Source organism: Coptis chinensis, chromosome 8 (genome assembly GCF_015680905.1).
Source record: "Coptis chinensis isolate HL-2020 chromosome 8, ASM1568090v1, whole genome shotgun sequence".
NCBI classification, from domain to species: Eukaryota; Viridiplantae; Streptophyta; class Magnoliopsida; order Ranunculales; family Ranunculaceae; genus Coptis; species Coptis chinensis.
The window spans coordinates 96,397,727-96,415,283 of NC_141463.1; the positions used below are offsets into that span (position 1 = coordinate 96,397,727).

The following is a 17,557-nucleotide window of genomic DNA, read 5'->3' on the forward strand; positions in this document are numbered from 1 at the left end:
AAACTTGGAAATCAATAAAAATCGTGTGCTGGTAGGTACTAACGACCTAACATGTCTGTGACCCACGATCCAGTATTTTTGGACTTTGTCCTGTGTCTACTATCAATAATTCAATACTGTTTTCAACAAGCTGTTTACATTTCATCATAAGCACTAAACCCTGTAATACGTAATTTAGTAGTAAGATGCGAAATTAGAGTGTAAATGTGTAATACAGTTTCAGGAACATGAGATCTTATGGACTTTCATTAAAAATTAATACTTTAGCAGTATATATTAAAACAAACAGAACATATTGGGCGGTATATGTATAATTACATACACAGAACATCAAATAATACTTCACAATGTAATCATTCGACGTATCACTAAAAAGCATCAGCATATGCATGATGATAGCCATCACGCGACCAGACTATTCATACAGTGAAGTCATTTGTGGGGTTGCTGCCCACTTCATAAACGAACATATGTTCAAGTGTTCAAGTGTTCAAGTGTTCAACAATGTCGAGTACGTTCGTTCTCCAATCACTTCCTGATGAATTTTGTATTTTGATGAAATATTTGTTACTACACTTGATCTAGTATTAGCTCAATAAACAACTCACTGCACAGTATGGCCACGTAATCGAACCTTATTACACCAGTTGAGTTACAGTTGGGAATACTTCTTCATATATGTTCATGAACATCTTGTTAAGTGTATTATAAATCAGTGCTGTAAGTATAGGCAATGATAACCCTTCCAGATTGTTTGGTCAAGAATGTGATGGGCGCTGGTAGATTACATGCTGCTTATTCCATAAAACTGAGCGTCTTCCTTGTTTATGCCATTTTCAGTCTGTCCCGTTGCGTTTCCAGAACCTTCAAGACGTTTAAGTTGTACATCAATACCAGTCTATCTCCTTAGCCAATGACTATAAAGCTTTCCTTTTAATCTTGTTAACTGAAAATGAGAAAAAATTATCACTACCATACGTACATATGGATACTGTCCAAGAAAAACAACTCAATCTTAAAACATGTAAGACTCTCATACTAGTTTTGGCTGGACAATCACTTTATTACTCTATGCTCTATCTTGTTATTTCTGTATTTGTTTCAGTATCAATAGTTAGGAGCTCTGCTAGCTGTCTTAACGATTTAACAATGTATCTGGCGCAGAATCCACATTGAATAATCAGAATATGTCAGTCGGCGTTATCCGTGAAGCATATTCTGCAACAGAAGAGGAATTCCTGTGTCTTGTACAGAAAGAGTGGCTCATTAAGCCACAAATGCCAACAGTGGGATCGTGCTGTTTGGTAGGGATCACATGTGCTGGAACACTATATATTGCAAACGTTGGGAAGTCTAGGGTGGTTTTAGGGAGATCAGAAAAGGCAAGCATGGATGTTACTGCTATTCAGTTGTCAGCTGAGCATGATGCAAGTATATATTGAATCTATAAGAGAGGAACTGCGCTCACTGCATCCTCATGATTCAGAGAGTTGTTTAAAAACGGCGGAGTTTGGCGTGTAAAGAGTATAATAAAGGGGATGTTTTCATCAGATTTGTTTCTGATATCTCTTCTAAGTTTTTATCCAGTACTTTAATCTAGCTTCTAATGAATTGAATTCTTAATCATCATTAGCCGTAATCTCAATGAAAGGCTCCTGAATCTCTAATTCTTGCAGACTTCAAGGTCCACTGGTGATGCTTATCTGAAGAGGACAGAATTCAACAGAGAGCCTCTGTACCAGAAGTTTCAATTGCGTGAACGAGAAACCAATGCTTAGTTCTGAACCATCAGTCTTAGTCCAGAAACTACATCCCCGGGACGAATTCCTTATATTTGCGTCTGATGGTCTATGGGAGCATCTCAGCAATGAGCAGGCTGTCGAAATTGTCCACCGTCATCCACGTAAAGTAATTTTACTAGCTCTTGTTACTGTTTTTTCATGTTGTGGATTCTTATTCTGTAGGGGATAGCAAGGAGACTTATTCAGGCGGCATCGCAAGAGATGGCAAAGAAAAGAGAGATGAGATACTCACATTTGAAAAATATTGAACGAGGCGTGAGAAGACATTTTCATGACGATATTACCGTTATAGTTTTGTTCCTGGATTCTATCCCGTCAAGTACAAGCTCCTCCTACCAATGTTCCAAGATTTTAATTAGAGGAGGTGGCAAGTGGTCCGAACTTGGATTTAGTAATGCATAGAGAAAATTAAAACATTGGACATAAATTCGATTACTACCAAGAAAAAAAAAACAGCGTACAATACAATACTCTAGTGGTTTTTACGTCCAATGCTAATTATTTCATAAAATGTTTTGATCAGTATAACTTGATTACGGGGATAAGCTGGTTTTGTATATAAAAGGAAGTCACTGAAAATTTCAGCAGGGAACATTGAATCTCTAAAGATAAAACAAGAATCTTTCATCTCATACTTCAAAAGCAAAATCCCTGTTCCTCCAGCCTGGTTCTCTTATAACTTTTTAAGGACTCAGTTGTGCTTTTGACGTGAAATGAACTACTACTCTCAATTCAAAGAAGGTTTCTAGATGAATATGAAGAAAAAAAACAGTCGAGCTTAAAAAGTAGAGAAAGGACTGGTTTCCTCTCCACGACTTGTTTTTCCAAACGGTTTATAAAGGTCTACTGTTAAGCACAATTCTTCTCGCATCAGCACAAAACCCTTGGCAGAAATAAATGCTCCTTTGGCAGTATCGAGATTCTTCACTTAATATCACTACGATCGTTTAACTGAAAAAGCGGATCAAAGAATATACATATCAATATACTAATTTAATGTTATCGTCAATTGTAAGTAATGCAGTTGGTTATAGTGTTTCCTGTGCCCTATTGTATTGGATTCTATTGTACCTATAAGTTGTTTTGTATCTACGGAGAGCAGATAAAATACATAGGATTGGTAAAATCCAGAGCATCGAACATGGCATCAGAAGAGCCTGCCACCTCTGTGGACAATCAACACCAATCTTGCGCGACTGAAGGAACTGATCCAACACTGCTGCTAATATTTTCACTTTCATCCAACACTGTCTTTGCAGGAATATTGCTCATCAGACAAATTTCATAGCTGAATGTCTAGCAATTCTAGAGGCGGTAGAGTATGCTATTAAGAGAAATTGGAGAAAAGTATGGGTAGAGTCAGATGCTATTAAGAGAAATTGGAGAAAAGTATGGGTAGAGTCAGACTCGACATCTGCGGTTAATGCTTTTGGAACTTCAAGTGTACCTTGGTGTATGAAGCAGAGATGGCAGAGATGCATAAATCTTTTAGACTACTGCAAATTGACTCCAGTTTGGAGAGAAGCCAATTTCACAGCAGATCAATTGGCAAAGTACTCGGTCAGTTTGCAAGACAATGATCAAGTTGTTTTTATTGTAAAACCCCCATGGATAACCAAATGGGAGGTTCCAGAACATGTTTATTATAGGTTTTGTTAAGTTCTTATAGTGCTACTGTAGTACTGTGTGAGTAGACTGTAAGTAACTCCTCATGTACTCTCCTCCTCCTCCCCCCACAACCACCTTTATCAATACAAATTTTTGCTTACGTAGACCAAAACATAATATTTTGAATGTCCTCATACAGTTGGAGGTCCGATTCCATGACGGTATTTGTACTACTCAAAGGTGTTGCAGTGGACAACTCCGTCGGGGAAATGTGACAAGTATGGTGGCCAGAATAGACTATTTCAAATGTGTCGGGATCGTCTTCAAGTCGCTGTACTATCTTCCTTGCTGGACACCCCTTGTTGGTGCACCCGTAATAACTCCTGCAAAAAAATACAGAGATGGAATAAAGTCAGAGGTAAAATAGGTCATTGTGGAAAGACAAAGTCAGAGGTGAATTGGTCATTGTGGAAAGACAAAATCGAGAAGGAGCTGAGAGACTTGAGAGTAGAAGGAATTTGCTTATGCCTTCATTTATTATTGAATGTTCTTTAACGCAGAACAAGTAAATTCTGTAGCCTCCCTTCTTCTTAACTGAATACAACAAAATCTATCTGACCACACATGCTTAATCATCTATTTCTGTGTGAAGATCGATTAATCACATCTTCAAAAATTTACAATGAACTTTAATTACATTTTCCTGCAGCTACATGCCTACATGGAGCAAATCTTGTGTCACCACATATACCTAGATCTTTTTAACATATAAGCTTTATATATGAGAAATTAAAGTCTATATGTTATAATTTTTTGCTTTGTACACCACTTTTAACATGAAGTGTTAGTGTGTAGGTCTTCTGTTAATCTGGTTACATGAGATTATTGAAGGCATAACCAAAAAATTTAGATCATGATATTTTGTTTTGTTTAAGTAGACATCAACTTTAAGTAGTATTGATGTACCAAACTAATCCATCTTTTAAAAGTCTGTAAGTACTTGAACTTCTCAACTTTCCTTAATTATAATCTATTTATTCTTTCTTGTCGTGTAAAATGGATTAATTAATGGAGTATAATTTTTAGCTCTTAACGATATGAAACTATGAACAAATCTCAACTTTATGAATAAATTGCAGGGTCGAGGATTCTAGACTTGGGCTGGAGTGCTGGACTCGCGCCAGAGTAAGGGGAGAGCAGTGGTGGGCTACTGAACCAACCCGATTACCAGTTAGTTATTTATATAATTATATGGCAATGATGTGAAAATCCACACAATATTCAAACTTTATGCAAAATCTAATGTGAGTTACCTTCCAAAGAACCTGATCGTGCAGACCTACTGAGTATGGCCATGTTCATAGAAGATTTAATCGTACGCACTTTTGCTGAGTGTTCTAGGCTAAAAAAGACAACAGTAAATTGGCTTTCATATCATTTGATTTTAAGACGATTTCTTAACTTGACCCAGCCCTCCCTAACTGCAGCATTATGGGAGTGGACCGAACACTAATTGCGAGTTACCTTTCTTTTGAGGTTTGATAATCTTTCTGGTCTAAAAGAAAAATAAAATAACTAAAGTACGGAAATTTGTCTTCTTAAAGCAAAACTCACCTAGGATCTAATATCTCTTTCTGACCATATTTTCTCCAACTAAACCCATCATCTGGTGGAATTCCTGACTGAGCTGTCGCTACCCTCACAGTACGGTTCTCATGCCCATGCTTCCTGAAACTCAAATAGGATTAAGCTTAATCTTAAACTGTTTTCTGATTTTCAGCTTACAATTTCCTCCCTACTACATTTACTTGATAAAGGAACTAGTACTTAGAAAGAGAACTAATATTCTCATTACGTATACTGGAACCTAAATGCAAGTTGGATAACTTACCTCCTTGGCGATGTTTGTGCAACCGAACTTTCAACAAATTCAATCTCACCCATCTGATTAAATTTCTTGTACTTTTGGGGGTTTGGAGATGAAGTAGACCGTGATGGTGATGGTGGTAGTGGTTGCTCTTGCTGTTCAAGAGTAGTTCTCAAAGGTGATGCTGTCTGGGAAATTTGACACACGTGATGGCCCCTATAGGTTACTTCAAACATGTGGGGATCATTGTCAAGGCGCTGGACTTGTTTTGTTGCGGAACATCCATAAAGGTGCCTGTGGATGCACCGATAATAGATCCTGATAAACATTAAACAGACAAAAAAAAGTCAGTTTCTGAGGTTAATTTTTGGTCACTGCAGAAAGACACTATTGTGATGGTGGTGAGGTCGAAAAAAGAAAAACATTTAGATGAGATTGGTTGATGCCTTTATAGTTATTGCTGCTTATTAACATGAAACACATTTAATTCGGAGCTTATGCAAAGACATTCTTGATCATCTATTCTGTGTTTGATTAATTACCCCCATCTCAAAAAAGTTTATATATCTTGTGTCACCACAGATCTCTTTTTCTCTCAATTTTTTTATATTCATCCTTTGATTTGAATAATATGTTGGAACAATTGACAATCTCATGTGACTAGATTAACAAAAGTCCTACTGGGTACTAATGACATTTTTAGGTGAAGGTAGTGTGCAACTTATGACTGGTTTGTTCAATACTGAAAGATCGAATAGATGGGAGCACAGTCCAACAGTATGTATCCATACCTAGTCTGAACCATTAACATGGTATCGGAGCCACTAGGTATGGTTTAAAGATCCAAAAACAGTATCTGATTATCGCGATCTCGTCATCTGTATTACTATTCCAGATCTAGCAGATTGCAGTATTCTCAACAAAAATAAAACACACACACAATATTGTTTTTTGGCATTTTTTTTTTCCTCTTTCAGTATTAGATTCGTTTTTCGCATTTCGTTGTCTACAAAGTATTCAAAGTTGTCTTTGTTTCAAGAATGGCTGAAGAAACCGGAACAAGGGTTGTTGCTTCTAATGTTGGAGATTCCTCCAATAGTTCCAATGATCTTGTTAGTCCCAACTTATTCACTTTTGGGATGACGTCAGTGAAGTTGGAAGGGGTTACCAACTATCTTCAATGGGCTGAAGCCATCAAAGTCGTCCTTACTGGAAAAGGAAAACTTAAGTATCTAACAGAAAAACAGCCTGCTGATACATCTAGTGGGTATGCAGATTGGGTAAAAGAAGACGCTCAGGTTAAGACCTTGTTGTGGAATACTATGGAGAAGTCAGTTAGTAATACAGTGAGGTTTCTGGCTACAGCTAAGGCTATTTGGGATTACCTTAAAGAGTCATATTCACAGTCCCAAAATAGCTCCCGTATTTATGACTTATATGAGCAGATTATTTATCTCAAGCAGGGCGAGAAGTCTTTAAGTGAGTATTATAATCAGTTGAGAATTATGTGGGAAGAACTTAATATTTATCATCCCCTTGTCACCGATATCAATGAGCTTCAAAAACAGCGTGAGGATTTCCGAGTGTCCAAGTTTCTTTCTGGTTTACGACATGAATATGAGCCCGTTCGTTCTCAAATCCAGGCTGAATTGAAGCTTCCCACCTTAGCTGAAACACATTCACGCCTTTCACGAGTTGTTGTATCAACTATTGGTGACAAAGCTGAGAAATCTGCTTTGTTCACCCCTAATCTTTCCAATTCTGGTCGTGGTGGAAATACTAGCTTTCGTGGGTGTGGAGGAAGAACACAAAGAGGCCGTGGCAGAGGCCGAGGTGTTGATTTCAAGCCATGTGAAAATTGTGGGCGGTCGAATCATCATGCCACTGACTTTTGCTGGGATCTTGTTGGAAGACCAAATCAGCATAAGGCAAATCAAGCATTTGCAAGTGAGAACAAAGACTAGGGAGACATGCTCCAGAAACTACAGGTAGATATGGCTAACATTATGAAACGTATGCAAACACTAGCCGCATCACCTTCTATGCCTACTGCCACATTAGCCAACTCAGGTAACACGTGTCTCCATACTAGTACTTCGGCTCCCTGGGTTATTGATTCAGGGGCCTCATATCATATGACAGGTAACCCTGCCTTGTTCATGAGTATTCAGTATTTCAGTTTACCATCATTCGTTACATTAGCTAATGGCTCTACAGCCAAAATTCTTGGTCAAGGAATCATTAAGCTTAATGATCAGTTATTGCTGCCTTCAGTTCTTTTAGTTCAAGGGTTTCCATTTAATTTATTGTCAGTTCGTAGTCTCACCAGATCTCTTACCTGCTCAATCACTTTATTTCCCTCATATTGTGTCTTTCAGGATCTTCAGACAAAGAGAACGATTGGTGGGGGATATGAGCAGGGTGGTATTTATCACTTCCAAGATGAGCAGAATAAAGCACTTGCTACTGTTACACCAGTCCAATGGCATCGTCGACTTGGACATTTACCATTGAAGTATTTACAGAGTTTGATTCCTAGTATTTCCAGTTCAAATAAATTAGAGTGTGAAGTTTGTGAGTTAGCAAAACATCGTCGCGCTACTTACAAACCTCGTATTGAGAATAAAAGTTGTAAACCGTTTCATCTAGTTCATTCAGATATTTGGGGTCCGTGTAGAACAGTTGGTTTATATGGAGCTAAGTATATTGTTACCTTTATTGATAACTATTCTCGTATGTGTTGGGTATATGTCTTGAAAGATTGATCCGAGTTATTTTCAGTATTGAAATCCTTTTACTCCGAAATCACAAATTAGTATTCAACCTGTTTGCACCTTTTTTGATCTGATAATGCTAGAGAGTATACAGCTGGTCCTATTCAAGATTTCCTAAATGAAAAAGGGGTTACTCATCAGACATCTTGTGTTGATACTCCACAACAAAATGGAGTAGCTGAACGAAAAAATCGCCCTCTTTTAGAAGTTGCTCGATGCTTGATGTTTCAATCTAATGTTCCCAAAATATATTGGGCAGATGCTGTTCTTACAACATGTTATCTAATAAATAGAATGCCTTCTTCAGTTTTAAATGGGAAATCTCCAATGTCTATGTTGTTTCCTTGTCAAGTTTTATTTCCTCTACCTCCTCGTGTATTTGGATGCGTCTGTTTCGTTCACAATCTAAACAAAAGTAAGGATAAACTTGATCCACGGTCTCACAAATGTATTTTTTTGGGATATTCTCGTACCCAGAAAGGGTATAAGTGTTATAGTCCTACTCTCCGGAAGTCATTTGTCTGTGCAGATGTCACCTTTTTCGAATCAACTCCATATTACTCTTCAGCTGGACAGGTTAATCCAAAACTATTTGAGGATTCTATTATTCTCCCAATCACTATGGAAGATACTATTCATCCAGTCATGTATCCCCCGGGGAGTTTTGGACAGGTATATTAACGTAGACCCACTAATAAAGCAAAACCACCTAAGAAACCAGAACATGTGACGTCTACGGTTGATTTGCAATGTGATGAACCACTTGAACCACCACCAGAAGAAATAATGAGTATCAATGATGATCAGCAATGTGATGTACCACCACAAGTAGAGAGGATTGCTCCGCTGCACCCCACTAATGTTCGTATGTCTGAAGATTCCAACCAACCTCTCACTTCCGCTGCTAGTATTGATATGTCCATTGCTTAGAGAAAAGCTACTCGACAGTGCACACCTGATAAAAAAAAGTACTGCTCCTCCCATTGTTGAGAGAAAAGGTGATCGGCGTTGCACACATAATAAACAAAGGTATCCAGTTTCTCATTATGTTTCATATGATCACTTACCTCCCTTTGTCAAGTCCATTGCTACTTCTTTGTTGTCTGTTTCGGTCCCTAAAAACTATAGAGAGGCTTTATTGCATCCTGGTTGGAAAAATGCCATGGAGGAAGAGATGGCTGCACTGCAATCCAATTGTACTTGGGTTCTAACTTCACTTCCCCTTGGTAAAAAGGTTGTTGGGTGTCGTTGGGTTTTTACTGTCAAACAAAATCCTGATGGCACAATTTCTCGTTTAAAGGCAAGGTTGGTTGCTAAAGGGTATACTCAAACTTATGGGTTGGACTATCATGAGACTTTTTCTCCCATAGCGAAACTCAACTCAGTTCGTATTATTCTGTCTATTGCAATTAATCAGAACTGGAATCTTTATCAACTAGATGTTAAAAATGTGTTTCTTCATGGTGATCTCCACGAGGAAGTATATATGGGACAACCTCCTGGTTTTCTTGCTAAGGGGGGGTTAGTATGTCGACTTAAGAAGTCTATTTATGGACTTAAACAGTCACCAAGAGCATGGTTTAACAAATTCAGTCACATTGTGATGACTAATGGTATGTCTCGTTGTTCTTATGATCATTCAGTGTTCTATAGGAAGACAACAAGAGGGGTTGTCTTGTTGGTTGTGTACGTTGATGATATTATTGTCACTGGATCCGACGAGTATGGTATTAAAGTATTGAAAGAACAACTTTCCAAGCACTTCGAAACTAAAGATCTTGGCGTGTTACAGTATTTTCTCAGTATTGAGGTAACCAAGGCCTAATATTTCGAAATCAGGCGATATTTCGGACCCTTCAAAAAATGAAATATATCGGAAATATCGATATATCAGACGATATATCTCTTTTTGTTGATTAGTCAAAAAAAAATGTCAATATATCGGGAAATATTGCCGATATATAACGATATATATCGGAAATATCGGAAAAAATAATAATAAATCAGTCAAACATCGGTCAAAGTCAACAAAGTCGGCGGTCAAAATCGAATATATCGGTAGATATATATCGGTTTGAAATTATATCAATATATCCATCCGAAATATCTTAATATCTCTATATCGGAGGGGACAAAAACCGAAATATATCGCCGATATATCAATATATCGGCTGATATTTTCGGCCTTGGAGGTAACCAGATTTGGACGTGAATGTCATCTATCACAACGAAAGTATATCCTTGATCTACTGGCAAAAACTGGAAATGTAGGTGCTAAACCAATTGATACCTCTATGGATCCCAATCACAAGTTACATTCTGACCAAGGAGAACTAATTTCCGATGTTGAAATGTATCGAAGGCTTGTCGGGAAGTTGATTTATGCAACCATTACCCACCCAAATATCTCGTCTGTTGTAAGTGTTGTTTCTCAGTTCATGCATGCTCCTAGAGTTCCTCATTTTCAAGTTGTCATTCGAATTCTCCGTTACTTAAAAGGCTCCCCAGGACGTGGTCTGGTGTATCGTGCACATGGTCATTTGGATGTAGTTGGTTATACATATTCTCATTGGACTGGTTCTGTTTCAGATCGGCGGTCGACTACTGGATATTGTACTGGGTGGCAATTTGGTTACGTGGAAGAGCAAGAAACAAACAGGTGTTGCTCGTTCCAGCGCTTAAGCAGAACATCGTGCTATGGCACATACAACATGTGAGTTAATCTGGATTAGAAATCTCTTGAAAGAATTAGGCGTCTCGGTTTGTGAACCTATTTCTTTGCATTGTTATAATCAAGCCCCTGATAATCAAGCCACTATTCATATAGCAACAAGTCCAGTTTTTCATGAGCGAACGAAGCATATTAAAGTTGATTGTCACTTTGTTCGTGAGAAGGTTTCAAGAAAAGAGATTTCTACTCCACGTCTCCTCTCAAAATCAGCCGACATATTTACCAAACCAGTACTGCGTACTACTTCTGATCGTATTTGTTTCAAGATGGGCATGAGTGATCTATATGCGCCATCTTGAGAGGGGGTGTTGTGTGTTAAATAATATATCTTGTGTCACCACAGATCTCTTTTCTCTCAATTTTTTTATATTCACCCTTTGATTTGATTAATATGTTGGAACAAATGACAATCTCATATGACCAGATTAACAAAAGTCCTACTGGGTACTAATGCCATTTTTAGGTGAAGGTGGTGTGCAACTTATGACTAGTTTGTTCAATACTGAATGATTGAATAGATGGGAACACAGTCCTTGTACATAGAGATTCCTACCATAGGTTCAACGGATCTAAAGTCGGCCTGTCCTAAAGCAGTTTACCTTTACAATCATCACCCTTCAATAGATCTTAAAGTGCAGGGCTGCAGGGTCCAGAATAAAAACTAATTAAACCTTAGATTGCCCAAGTAAACCCCAATATGCTAAATCTAAACATTAGTCGAGCTGGAGTTGAGGAATTTAGACTTAGGCTGGACTCTTGCCAAAGAGGAGAACAGGAATTGATTTTGATTGGGCTCAGACAACCATGGGGATACTAAACATACTCAGCACACGTCCTATTGTCATATATATGGTGATGAGGTGCAAGTTCCATACTGTCCTCTCTTCATTGTGTGTGCGTCAAACTTTACCATGTCACTGTGTTAAACAAAATAGAGTTTGAGTGACCTTCCAACGAACTTGACAGCACAAACCTACTGAGTCCAATCAAAGTTGGTTTGTGCACTCTGGCCGTCTGGCCAAGTATTCTAGGCTCAAGATTAGGTTGGGTTTCTATATCTTTTGATATAGGAATTCTTAAGTTGGCACAGCCCATCCTATCGAATTGGACTGAACATTAGTTCCTTAAGCGAACCACATCATTTGAGAGATAGTCTGATCTTAGATGGATTGTTACACAAATAGGATTTTATAATGTCTTTGTTATTGGTACAAGGAACGCTGAGAAGAAACTCACTTGGGAACCCAAAAGAAGAAACTTCTCTTATTTTTGTTATCACCATTGATTAATAGAGATGGACCAGTTATTTCTTGTTTGTTTTGAGGATTGATGATCCTTCTGGTCTTATATGAAGGAAAAAAAAAGTAAGTATGAACTCTGTTTTAATACTTAATCAGAACTCACCTCTCAAACTTTGAACCCCGTACTGCTTTCTGACCATATCTATGCCATGTAAATCCATCATCTGGTGGGATCTCAATGTTTCCAGATTGAGATGCTGCTACCCTCACTGTTTCCTTCTCATCTTCATTCTTCCTGAAATTCATATCACAAGTTCCTCCCTAGTAAACTTCCTTGATAATGTAGCTAATAATAACTAGATACAGAACTGAGTCAACTGACAATCCTCATTACGTTGAACGGAAGCTTAAAACAAGTTTGATTTTTACCGTTTTCGCAAATGTTGTGCAACCGCAATTTCACCAGTTTTCAACCCTTCTGGCATATGAAGCTCTGCTCCGCTCTTTGGATACTCTGAACCTCTGGCTCCCTCTAGTACGTTGTGTTTTCCGCTTCCACCCATTTCAAGGTTCTTAGCACCAAAAGTACCAGTTTTAGTGGATGGGTTCTTACTGTCAGTTGGAGCATATATCTATATATAAATTTGATGCTGTATTAGGGAAAAAAAAGGTTCTTTATTTTTGTTTTGGTCCTAAAATCCCTAATGTTTACCCCCACCCCATGTATGAGATGAAACTCAAGAGCTCTGGAACAACCTCCAAAGTTCTTGCCATGGACAACTGGGCACGCTCTCACTTAGAAACTTCATTGCGACAAAACTATAACCATTTCAATTTCAATCAAACCTTTATAATAAAACCTTCAATAATACTAATTATGTAATTTATTAAATAATTCTTATGGTTTATTTTTAGTAATGCCATGATGTTGCAGCTTATTTTGATATGGTTTATGCACATGAACTTCAAGGCTACTGTATTTGCATATGATTCTACTAATAAAGAAAATAAATAACCACAAGCACTACTTAGATCCGTATTCACTCTACATGTGTAATATATTCTGCCCAATGATATTCCTTAATAAGTTAATCTGATATGTATTTCTGAAAAGTGAAAGAAAGTCAGTTTAAGGGGCAGTTACAACATGAGTTCCTTTCTAGCAAAAAAAAAACATGAGTTCCAAAAAGGCTGCATGTCTTAATTAAAATGCCTTACAGAAATATTTTTAATAAATTATTCCAAGCCTTGCCCAACTAATAAGTCGGATTTGCTATTGATACTTGGCTAAAAGAAAACGTTGATAGTATAAATAAACCTGTAAATTTTGCAAATCAAGGGAAAACAGTCAGAATTAAGGATGTGACCAACTGGCCATGTAGTGGAACACGATTAGACCAGTATTTTTTGCTCTTGTTAGTCGAAGGACTGATCCTTTAGTACCTTTTACAAAGTGGGGATAAAGCTACAAACCCAGGGTCAAAGCAAGGAACCCTGCTAAGACCTTTTAGCCTTTGTTGGGAAAACAGTCAGATTTAAGGATGTGACCAACTGGCCATGTAGTGGAACAAGATTAGACCAGTATTTTTTGCTCTTGTTAGTCAAAGGACTGATCCTTTAGTACCTTTTACAAAGTGGGGATAAAGCTACAAACCCAGGAACCCTGCTAAGCTAAGACCTTTTAGCGTTTGTTCTGTATGTCTAAACCACCTGGTACAGTGGCTCCAATCCAGATTTTGTAATTAAAAGATTTTTTCTATTGTAGAACATTTTAATTACTATATAAATTCTTTAGGAGTGTTGAGTTAGATAATCATACTCTTCCATGGGCAAGAAGTTGTTGGTTCACGTCGTAGCTAGCCTGACTTGACTCCGTCTTGGACGATTCAGCTGCCTCAATCTCAGACAGCTGAGTATATTTCTTTTTTCTATCTTCTTTTCCTAGAAATTCCGAAGATCTCACCCAAGAGAACTGTTCGTCATCCATCCATACACTCGGAATCTGTGCAAGCTTTCTCCATTCTTCTCCTACTTCCTTTTGGCACCGCTCTTTTAGCACTGGACAATCTATGATAACAAGGTCTTGAAGTGAATTTGGCAACCCATCCATGGGGAAAGACTCAAGTAAAGGACAGAGTCTAATCTCTAATTTTTGCATTGAATCGAGCAGTGAAAGTTGCGGAAGACCTGTAAGCTCTAGGCAACCAAAAATATTCAGCTTTTGTAGTTGAGGGAAGTCACCTTCCACAATTCCACTCCATTTCTCCAACTTAGGCATTCCATTAAGTGTAAGGTTCTCCAACCTCGGAAATGCAGTGAACACGTTATCATTTACTAAATTCTCAGAAACTGTCCATAGATCAAGTTTCTCCAAGTCCAAATTTTCTAGGTCCATGTTTCTGCCACAAAACTGATGATCGATCGCCTTAACTTCATGCATTTCACTTACGGAGAGAGATTTAAGGAGTGGGAGTTTCCCAAAAGGTGAGAGGAATTTGCACTTTTTGCAATCATGGATAGTAATATTGACAAGTTTGGAAAAACGATGGTTCCCAATCCAACTTGGGAACTTGGCACCACCATAGCCAACTATCTGCAACTCCTTAAGATTCGTATGAGGTTGGAGATTTTCAAGGAGCTCAAATCCATCTCTTAACTCTGACCACTGCAACTCCAACTTGTCGAGATATCTCTTCTGATCCAATGCCGCTTCCTTAGCCTCCTCCAAGCTAAACACATTCTCAAGCCTTAAAATGCGTAGAGCCCCATGAAGTTTTACCATGTGTTTTAACTCATTTATATGATATCCAATCTCTTTACAAACAACGAATGCGGGCAGTGTTTGTAACTCAGTTAAATCGCCAAATCCCGGTGGCATTGAAACCAAAAGACGGGGCACATCCACATCAAGATGTCGTAGTTTTGTTAGTTTCCTCATTTCCTTGGGTAAACCAACAAGCTTTGAGCAATCTCTCAGCCTCAAAACTTGAATCTGGTAAAGGCTACAAAACGACTTGGGCAACATTCTTATAGGGGTCCCGGAGAGATTAAGGTATCTCAGAGCTTTCAAATTTCCTATCGAGCTTGGCAAGTCCGTGATGCTTGTGTGACTCAAATCAAGAACCCACAACAATGGCAACTTTATAAAAAGATCGCGAGGAAGTTGGTCAATGCGGTATCCATGCTGATGGAGTATGAAAAGAGTGCATAACCTTTTCGCTCGGTACAACTCACTAAAATTGATTGGATTAAAGCCGTCGTGAAGCGAAGAATGTACAGTATTATCCGAAATACAAAAACTCCCGTCATCATCTAATCTGAAATATTCATCATTGTGTTGCTTTTGCAAATGATCGAAAACAGAGTCATTCAGTTTATACCTCTGCCGTCCAGTGAAATAATCAAAACGCAACAAATGAAATATAGACAGTCCCTGAAAAGTGTCAAAATAGATACTAGCAATAGCCTCAATATTTATTCCGGCCTGAGGAGAAGGAATAAATCCTTCAACTATCCACAACTGGACGATGTCGTCCTTAAAAAATTCATAATTTTTGGGAAACAAGTAGCAGAACTCAAAACACCTCCACATAATTGCTGAGTCCAAAGTTTCATTAGAAATAACTGCTTTCAACATGCTTTCAATCAAAGGCGAAGAATCCGAATATAAGTCCATAAGTTTATTACCTTTATCTTCAGATGCGTTGTTTCTGTTCATTTCTCGATCTTCTTCCTTTGGAGATTCTGAAAAGAAAAGATGATTTGTACGAGGGACGCAATTTTCAACTACAGACTTTTGCATTGACTTGAAAATATCACTTTGTTATCTTCTATATAACAAACAAGGGTGAGTGGGACGACAAACTCCACCTCATAAGTTGGTCGTGCCACCCTCACCATCACCGTCACCATGCCCAATAGATTGTTTTCCTGGGGTGAGTTAACAGCTTTTTTGGGGTGAGTTTAAAAATTTTTCTCACCTTACCCACCCCACACAAAAAAAACATGCGCTGTTTTGGGGCTGAATTTTTATGGGCTGTTGGGCTCTGGAAACATTAGTAGGAGAGGGGGAAGTGTCGAAAGTGCGTGTATCCGCGCCGTCACGGGGACGATCTTGCGAGTCTTGAAAGGCGCCGTATCCGTGGTCGTGACGGGCGATCGCGCCGGCGGGCGAAATATTTGGGCTATTGGGCTCTAGAAACATGAGTAGGGGTGTGGATCTTGTAGAGAATCTGCGGTATCTATCGGGGCGGATGTGCATCGGGGGCGCCAAAGCCGAAGGCGCACATATTTGTGCCATACCAAAGTATACCGAACGCTATTTTGTGTCGTGATGAGGGATCTGACGCTGGCGGCAACGGAACGCTACAGATTGCATCTGCGGCCGCATGGGCGGATGCCTCGAGGGCGCCGAAGAAGCGACGTATTTGTGTCGTGCAAACGCGAAAGCAAATACTAGTATCTAATAAGATAGGGTTTTTTTCCACTACAGGACAAAATTATAATAAAGGACGGTCCATATCATTTCTAGCGTGATCTAACGGCTGTGGTACGCTGATTTTAATTTTAAGAATCCGGACACTGACGGGGAACGGTTTCCGTTTGGTTTTTCTAGGCTTTGTTTCCATCAGGTCGCGGGTTCGAGCCCAAAGAAACTTTAGTTTTAAGTGTTTTTGATAAAAAATCAGGTCACTCTCGCCTACCGCAACTTCACTCCTCTCCGAGATCAATACCCGTTTTCTTGCTCGAGGTATCTACTCACAGTTCAATTCCATAAATTCAAAATTCATTCCTCTCAAAGTTCAATTCCACAAATTTCCTCATGAGATCTAAATTCGTTTGTGTGCTTCAAACTCTACCAAACCATTTATCATCTTTACATTGTTGATATAAATAATCATTTGAAGAAGGTGAATTTAGATATGAATTTAGATGTGGTGGGAATAGGATGTGATTAGGCTTTCTGTAATGTTTTCTACGTTTTGAGAAATAAAAAAGTTGACTTGAGTTGGGGTAAAAAGAGGAGAGTGTGGAGTGAAGGCGGGTTGGTAGCAAGCTAGAGCTCCATGAGTAAAAAAAAATGTTGTTGCAAGTGAAGATATATATTAATTCATTATCTGTAATTGAAACTTGGGGTTGTTGTAATTTAATAATCGAGTGGTAGCGGAGGTGTTTCTAATAAGGGTTGTGTTAGTAGTATACTAAAAAGCAATGCTTTGAGTATAAGTGGGAGATTGATAGGGTTATATACTAAAAGCATTACTTTTGTATTAACTCTAATTCTTCATTTTTTTTAATAAGAATCATATGGGCAAATGTTATGCATATTAGTTATATGCATGTGTCTAATACTTTATGTTGTAGATGATATGGTGTGAACACACAGAAGATCATATCATCAGTACTTTATAAAGTATAAGTAATCGTTCACAACCTAGATGGATTTGGACAAACCATTAGTACGATTGTAGTATAATATGATATTAGTCTATCTTGACTATAGGGTTACACTAGTACACTTTGTATGTATTGAA

General features: G+C 38.3%; 3 protein-coding genes across 5 annotated transcripts; 2 read left to right on the forward strand and 1 right to left on the reverse strand.

The window, feature by feature from the left end:
• Positions 1–670: 670 nt before the first annotated feature.
• On the forward strand, positions 671–3,574 carry LOC147484775 (putative protein phosphatase 2C 60). Its single transcript, XM_086579816.1, has 6 exons — positions 671–1,024; positions 1,165–1,431; positions 1,577–1,586; positions 1,710–1,908; positions 1,965–3,121; positions 3,166–3,574. Exons 2-5 carry the CDS (start codon positions 1,188–1,190, stop codon positions 2,202–2,204), a joined length of 693 nt encoding a protein of 230 aa, XP_086435942.1. The 5' UTR covers positions 671–1,024; positions 1,165–1,187; the 3' UTR covers positions 2,205–3,121; positions 3,166–3,574.
• Positions 3,368–15,960, reverse strand: LOC147484776 (uncharacterized). Of its 3 annotated transcripts, XM_086576378.1 has the most exons (7): positions 13,843–15,960; positions 12,453–12,655; positions 12,187–12,318; positions 5,302–5,595; positions 5,025–5,138; positions 4,724–4,812; positions 3,606–3,793 (listed from the first exon to the last, which is right to left on the reverse strand). In XM_086576378.1, the coding sequence occupies exons 1-7, from the start codon at positions 15,823–15,825 to the stop codon at positions 3,747–3,749; spliced, it is 2,862 nt and encodes a 953-aa protein (XP_086432504.1). In that variant the 5' UTR covers positions 15,826–15,960; the 3' UTR covers positions 3,606–3,746. The 3 variants fall into 3 exon arrangements, with proteins under 3 accessions (XP_086432502.1, XP_086432503.1, XP_086432504.1); XM_086576376.1 differs by lacking the exon at positions 4,724–4,812 and having other exon boundaries at positions 3,368–3,793; positions 13,843–15,958; XM_086576377.1 differs by lacking the exon at positions 4,724–4,812 and having other exon boundaries at positions 3,368–3,793; positions 12,453–12,595; positions 13,843–15,956.
• Positions 5,638–10,104, forward strand: LOC147484777 (uncharacterized). Its single transcript, XM_086576379.1, has 2 exons — positions 5,638–7,419; positions 7,656–10,104. The coding sequence occupies exon 1, from the start codon at positions 6,318–6,320 to the stop codon at positions 7,239–7,241; it is 924 nt and encodes a 307-aa protein (XP_086432505.1). The 5' UTR covers positions 5,638–6,317; the 3' UTR covers positions 7,242–7,419; positions 7,656–10,104.
• Positions 15,961–17,557: the final 1,597 nt, after the last annotated feature.

Coding starts and splice junctions, on each gene's coding strand:
- LOC147484777 (XM_086576379.1), top strand. CDS start 6,318: ATGGCTGAAGAAACCGGAACAAGGGTTGTTGCTTCTAATGTTGGAGAT.
- LOC147484776 (XM_086576376.1), bottom strand. CDS start 15,825: ATGCAAAAGTCTGTAGTTGAAAATTGCGTCCCTCGTACAAATCATCTT. Junction 5,596..12,186: donor CGGGGTTCAAAGTTTGAGAG/GTGAGTTCTGAT, acceptor AATGTTTATCAG/GATCTATTATCGGTGCATCC. Junction 5,139..5,301: donor GCACAAACATCGCCAAGGAG/GTAAGTTATCCA, acceptor TTTGAGTTTCAG/GAAGCATGGGCATGAGAACC.
- LOC147484775 (XM_086579816.1), top strand. CDS start 1,188: ATGTCAGTCGGCGTTATCCGTGAAGCATATTCTGCAACAGAAGAGGAA. Junction 1,909..1,964: donor TCCACCGTCATCCACGTAAA/GTAATTTTACTA, acceptor CTTATTCTGTAG/GGGATAGCAAGGAGACTTAT.